The sequence below is a fragment of the Morone saxatilis genome, unplaced genomic scaffold (assembly GCF_004916995.1).
Source record: "Morone saxatilis isolate NCDOM2014 unplaced genomic scaffold, NCSU_SB_2.0 Contig18, whole genome shotgun sequence".
NCBI lineage: Eukaryota > Metazoa > Chordata > Actinopteri > Moronidae > Morone > Morone saxatilis.
The window spans coordinates 16,520,200-16,526,928 of NW_023339740.1; the positions used below are offsets into that span (position 1 = coordinate 16,520,200).

General features: G+C 40.8%; 1 protein-coding gene across 1 annotated transcript in view; it reads right to left on the minus strand.

Annotated features, from left to right (window-relative positions):
- uba7 (ubiquitin-like modifier activating enzyme 7) overlaps positions 1-6,729 on the minus strand; it is a 35,507-nt gene that overhangs the window by 13,731 nt on the left and 15,047 nt on the right. Inside the window, exon 21 of the mRNA XM_035662002.1 lies at positions 6,388-6,579. Within this exon, the coding sequence (XP_035517895.1) occupies positions 6,388-6,579 (192 nt within the window). The remainder of the gene's footprint in view (positions 1-6,387; positions 6,580-6,729) is intronic.

The window sequence follows — 6,729 nt, forward strand, 5'->3', positions numbered from 1 at the left end:
AGACTTACTCTCTTACTGTATTCTAAAACCAAAACAATATCTTCCATCTGCTTTCAGACACATTCAACACTACAGAAGGGCAAAATGAACCTATTATCACAGCACACAGCTGAGGTATCATAACTAATACAATGTCAATATTTAAAGCTCTTTTCTAATTCTATTTAACTAGACATGTCCAAAAACAGACATTTAGAACATACCTCACAAAGCCAGCTTTATTATCTTTTCGTTAATAAAAAATAGACAAACCCACAGCAGAAGCTCTCCTCTTGAACCTTGCGTATACTTAATTAAAATCATCTTCAGATATTTGTGAAGGTTGGAAAAATAACCTCTGTGGTATATTTTAGGTGAAAACATCCACAAGTGTGGCCTGAATGACTTCCCCTTCCACTTTAGTTAGAATTGCTATGCCTATAAACATTTCCATATAGTTAGATACCAGTGGCAGATTCAGCACTTGAAATTCGCAGTCATTTTTGAAACAGTGGGTCCTTGCTACAGACAGAGGAAAACAAGCATTCTTTTCACCACACCACATAACTAAAGAGCGTGACCTTTTCAGGGCAGGTGGCCGTTGATTTTGCTGACTGAAGTAACAAATGACTGTTGTTTTGCAATTTTTTATTGGCTGTAGCAAATTAAATTTACTTTAGCTCCACGAGTTGGTTGACATCGCTAAAAAGGTAAAAACCTGTAAAAGGATGTTAAATATGAAGTCAATGGCAATATACATTATAGCGCTGTAAGACTTAGGCTAAAGCTGCATGGTCGAGGCAAAAAGTCAGCATCCTAACCAGTTACCTGATTGCTACCGCTCAGACCTTTTGGAAAGTCTAAAAAAAGACACCACCTTTGTAACATTTTGTCTGTATATTGCTCTTTAACATGTAGAAATCCAAAGCTTGACAAGTCTGCTGTGGTTAGTTATGATTGCTAAGCCATGACTGTTTGGGGAGGGTGTTTGCAATTGTAATTTATGCTATTTCATAAATTGTGAACACTTTATTTAAGGAAACAGCAATTTCTGTTCTCTAGGAAGGTGAGAGATCAGAGTCAGCTACAGAGCCGTTGTGTCTCTGAAGCAGGTTGGGATTCATTGCCTTGCTCAAAGACCCTTCAGAAAAGATGGGTTTGTCTAGCCAAAACACCATCCTGTTATTGTGTTTCTCATTAAAGACTCTGACCTGAGGCTTCAAATATGGATGAGATGAGGAGATATGATTGAGGATGCTTTGAAAGAGCTGCTAACTATAGCAAACACATCTGGCTTTTTAATTTGGCTAAATGGGGTGCATGCATGCCGAGTTTATGAGCCGTACCACATATGCTACTAAATAAACGATCTGGATGGCACTCTTTAAATGGGCTTTCATTTAATGATCTTGTTTAGCTGTTGACTCACTCGCCCTCACTAACCTGTCTACTGTCAGTCTGATGTTACATAAACAAGCAACCTGTGTAGAGAGACATAATATTGTTCTTGATGAAACAAATGGGAAGGCAATGATCTGCAGGGAACTAAAGAACAACAGAGGTCGAACAATGCAACGTAAAACAACAGATGACTTGAAAACATAAGGTCAACCACACAATAACACCAACAACAAAAAACTTGGAAAACAACAGAAGGCACAAGCCGTTTATGTTGATCACAGATTACTCATTATCCCGTGAGCACTATTCATGTCTGGGGCTTGAGTTACAAACTGCACAATGCAACTCCATACCAGAGCTCCCAGAGGAGTACAGAGGACCGTGGATCATGTTCACCCGTCTTCTTTACTGGCACGGTCCGAGGAGACCAACACAGACTTAACCACATGTGAGGTAAATCTCCCCCTTTGTTGTTCTTGCTCTCTCTTGAAGCCAGTCCCTGTTATTTGTGTGACAGATGTGTGACCATCAATTATATACATGTAAGTGCTCAAATCACAAATAAAGTTGCTCCTGGTTTTACTTTCTAAATGTAAAACAACGTACAACCACCAGGGTTCCACTTATTTTCAGTTCTCTCAGTGTGCAAACAAGATATCATGTAGGCTTTTTGCTGGGCAAGTTGTGAATAAAAAGTTATTAGAAACAGAGGCTGGAGCAGATGAACACAAAATCCCTGCCTCCTCCAGCAACATCGCATAGAGTTCACTGGGAAATCTGGTTTCAATACATTGCTTCCTGTGAAGGCAGGAAATAGCCGTCATTTCTGCAGGCAATTAACGAAAAACCAGTGTGAGCACTGACCTTGGAGTGGCTTCCCTGAGATCAGGAGCCTTGCTTCCAACACTGCTAATTCAATTAGAGACAGAGAGGGCAAGCTGGGGAAGAGGGGCACCATGGGAGCGTGAAAGGGCACCAGGTTAAGACCAGGGTGTGGAGGATGTGTGCACAGACATGGAAGAGGGAGTATTTATATGGCGCACAACCAGCAGGCAGCCTAGCAGGCAAGTTAAGACAGCATACACTGGTACAGAGAGTTGGGCAAGCTGCAGGAGGGGTTGAGGATGGAGCTATTTAATACCCAGCTCAAAGACGTCCTCCTCTGCTCTGGCCTCGGGTGATGTTTCTCTATGTTTTACTGAGGCTGAAGCTCATTTGCAGCTGCAGGAGCACAAAACTCATTAATCTTAGTTGCTCTTGAAATATCCTTTAATGTCTTGTGAGGTTTCGTTTTCTGCAATAACAAGGCGTGCACTGTCTGCACTGTCTATGATCTGAGGGGAATTTGGCCCTTCTTACTATACTGCAGCTGATTTCAGTACGTACTATATTTAACAAGTAACAAAGAGTGCATTTAAAGCAGTATTCATGTCTCTCTTTGGCCACTTGCAGGCACAGTTGAACAAGCTCTACATTCTGATGTATCATCACCCCGTACCTAATTTTATACGTCTGTGTTCGCAAGAAACGTGCCTTTACACACATCAAGCAGGCATGGAGCAAAATTAGCACTCATTTGGGGTTGTATTTCTTACAACTCAATTTTTGTAAGTCCAATATATTTAGCTCTGATTTGGTTTCCACCAAAGCCTATGGTAACTATTTGGTTCTTCAGCTGCTAAATGCTCCACTATGTTCAATGGCTAATCTCTAACTTTGTCTGTCTGCTTTTTGTGCATACAGGTGGAGTTTTCTGCCCGCTGCTTCTGCTGGAAATGGGGTTGATGACAACAGCGAGAGTGAACTAAAACAGGTGCTTATGGGCTGTACAAGACTAACTGCTGAGTCAGGTGTTAATTTTCTGTTTGTCATTATAAGCAACTACTTTAAGTTTATACTCATTAGATCGTTAAATTGTTAATTTAAAAATATTGATTAATATTGATTTAATTCATTTCAGTGAGAAACTATAATTATGAGAACATCTGTCATGTTGTACTTTGCAATTATATGAGCTGGAAAGTGTAAAGAGTTTCAGCAAATCTTTTGGCAAATGACAACTAGGGTGGCGACAGTAGAGAAAGGCTGCAACTCTTTAACTCTGGCAGCACTGTCTGAGCCAAGTAACAACAAGCTTTTTATGGACACATCATGGTGTCTATATACATTTTGTGCAAATATTTCCATCTAATTTAGAGATTTTCATCTCTGTGGGATTACTTGACTTGATATTCCTTTAATGGACTGTGCCTTGGCCCCCTACAATGAAAAGCATAAACACAGGGAGGAAAACGATACTAAAGAATTGCAGTGTTGAGCAGACAAGGACAGCCTCCCATTTGTTTACATATTTCTGCTTCCATGCAGAGGATAGCAGCAGTGGGGGAAAGCCAGGGGAACTTCCTATTTTGGGAAACAGCTGCTTTAAAGCAACAATTTCTGGATAAGGGTTAGCATGGTGGGAGAATGAGTAGTAATTTATTTTAGTTAAAGAGTAAGTAAAACTCTCTTATGTACAGACAGAGTGGTAACCAGCCACATCTAAAACACCTTTTTCAAAAGCCTTCAATCATCTCATTACCATATTTTTTCCTCTTCAGATTTGTGATAATGCAGACTCAATTACGGTGACTGCTAAACCTGTGGTGTACACTCCAGTTTGTGTACATTCCAGTTTGAATGAACACAGGGTGGGCCACCAGTACTACAAGTGAGATGTGAGTGTTGTTACTTGATACTTGATATTAATGAACTGAGACTGATCTCATAAGGGGAGAGGTCTAAGTCATTGCAAAAGTAAGCTGAGCTCTGGATACTGCATGTCTGATCAGTAATATTTAACAGCTGCACGTCTGCAGTTGCTTCAAAGGCTGCCTAATAAAAATCTCTAATCTTAGAAAGATCAGGGAGATAAAACGATATTAATAGGTTGCTTTTGATTCTGCAGTCATTGATGTGGGCTAATTACTGCTATTTTAAATAATTTATATTTACATTATTTATTTTCATTTCAGTAGAGTCCTGGCACCAAAATCTATTAAAAAAAAAGACAAGCAAAGCTTCTTTATAGTTCTTTGTGGTACAATACAATACCCTGTTATATGACGGTATAATAACTAGAACACAGTGCAGTTGCAGGAAACCTTTGGATCATCGGCATGTTGTGTCAAAATATTAAAATATAAGTACATCGTCCAGAAAGCAGCTGGACTTTTTGACAATCCCTTGACTGGAATATGAGTGCATATACTAGATTTGTACCTATATTCTTAGTTTCAAAAATCTGAGAATGATAGATTAGCTGTGTTTTTAACATACATGCAAAATATAAACATTTTGATAAGGATCCTAGATATTTACTCTAATACCCAGCATACATTTTGATCTTGATCATATAAACTGCAAGAACTGAGGCCATTTGATTCTTCAGACTGTGTCTTACCATGTTTTTGTTACGTGCTTTCAGAATTACAGTTATCTATGTGGCTCTACACTACAGAGAAGAAAGGGAATATGTTTGAGAAAAGACTATCAACTGAACTGATTTTTCTAGAAGGTATCATAGACAAATTTAAACTAATCAAGACTAAAATGTTTTTTTGGCAGACATTAGGGCATCTCCCACTCAGATGGCTGAAGGTTTGGGAGCCAACCATCTTTCTCTCTCTCTCACTCCTTACCCAGCAAGTGTGCTCATGTGTGTTCCTCATCTATTAGTGCCTACCAATATTCATCTGTAAGAGTTGTCTGTAAAAATCTCTGAACCTCAGCTGAACCTTTTTCCCCTGTTGGTGTCCCGTCTCTGCTCCGTCGCCGCTGCTGAATAGAGTTAAGCTTAAAAGCTGATGCTACAACACTTCAAGCCCCGCTGAAAAAGCCTGGGTATGGAAAATCTGCCCATCCCTCTGACTAAATGATTTAACACTTGAATATATAACCTCTGGCTAGGATGATGTCAGGTACAGTCTGCGTGACTGCAATCATTTACTCAGTGCATCCAACGTTCCATGCTGCTTGGGCAATGTTGTGTTTCGGCCAGCATATTTTAGAAGACAGAAAAAAAAACGACACAAGTATGTGCAAACACTTTCGCTGACCGAGTTTACAGAAAACAACTGCGAGAACACCGGGGTCTTTGTATGTAAGGAAAAGGGCATGCCTGGAACTTCAGGACTGCACTGAAAGTCACAGCTGCCTCTGTCATCAGGCAGCCTTTAATGCAGCTGCAGCATATTTGCCTGTAACCAAAGCTGAAACCAGAGCTACACTGTCTCAGAGCTCCCTGTCAGTGCACCCTCACATCCTGTGGGACACAGTTACCCCACTTGCTGACCCCCAGTGACCCCTGTCTGTCAGGAGTTCAATGCTCTGAGTGAGACGCTGGTGAGGGCAGCTCCAATATCTGATTCCCCTCCAGAGGTGAACTATTGAGGGAAAAGCAGTCTGGCCTGTACAGGGGTAGCAAAATTATTCTCCTGGATATGCTCTCAGACTTGACCTTAAATGTGACCCTATAGTTGCTTGGGTTTTGAATCTGGCTGGTAGTCATTTTGTGTTTGAGTTTTAAAGCTCGGCTCATACAGCATAAAGAACCTAGTATGACCTCGCAAACTGGGTATAATCTCAAACGTTAAGGTGGATTTGATCCTAAGAGGAGAATAAGCTTCTGTCCTTTGGCTTTGACTTACAGTTGCCTTAAATTCACTTAATTTGTGTAAACACAGAAGCAGACATGGGTGTGTTTGTGCCTTATACCTGCACTAAAATACTCTGAGGATTATACTGAGCTGGCTAAAGAGTTGACTTATATGCAGGAGATTGATGGTTAGCAGTGGTCTCACACTGAGAGCACTCATTCGTGACTTAATGCTCCCCAACCAGAGAGGAAGGACGTAAATCTACAGATTTATCCCCAAAATAGACAGGCTTAAATTATAAATGTATATACAGTAAGGGTCTGTCAGGCTGTATAAAGTGCCTTACTGGGTGCATAGAGCTGTTACTCACCTCAAAGGAACGGGGCCGGCCCGGCTGGCACCACACATAATGCTGGATAGCCAGGATGAAATAAGATGTACGGTAAGAGCTGATAATCTGATGACCCTGCACCAGTTTATACAGCTCCAGGCACATCAGGCCTGCCACTGCGGCTGTGGTGGTTGCTATGGCTGGGATGATCCTTCCAGCAATGCCCTTACTCTGTGAAGGAGACAGAGGAAAGTTCACCTTTAAAATGTACTGCAGGTAATCTAGAGCTGGACAAGAATTCAATATTAGCGAGTTTCGGTAGAATCCTTTTGTGACGATAGGTTCTATAAAATGCCAGTGGTGGAAAATATCAAAGATTTT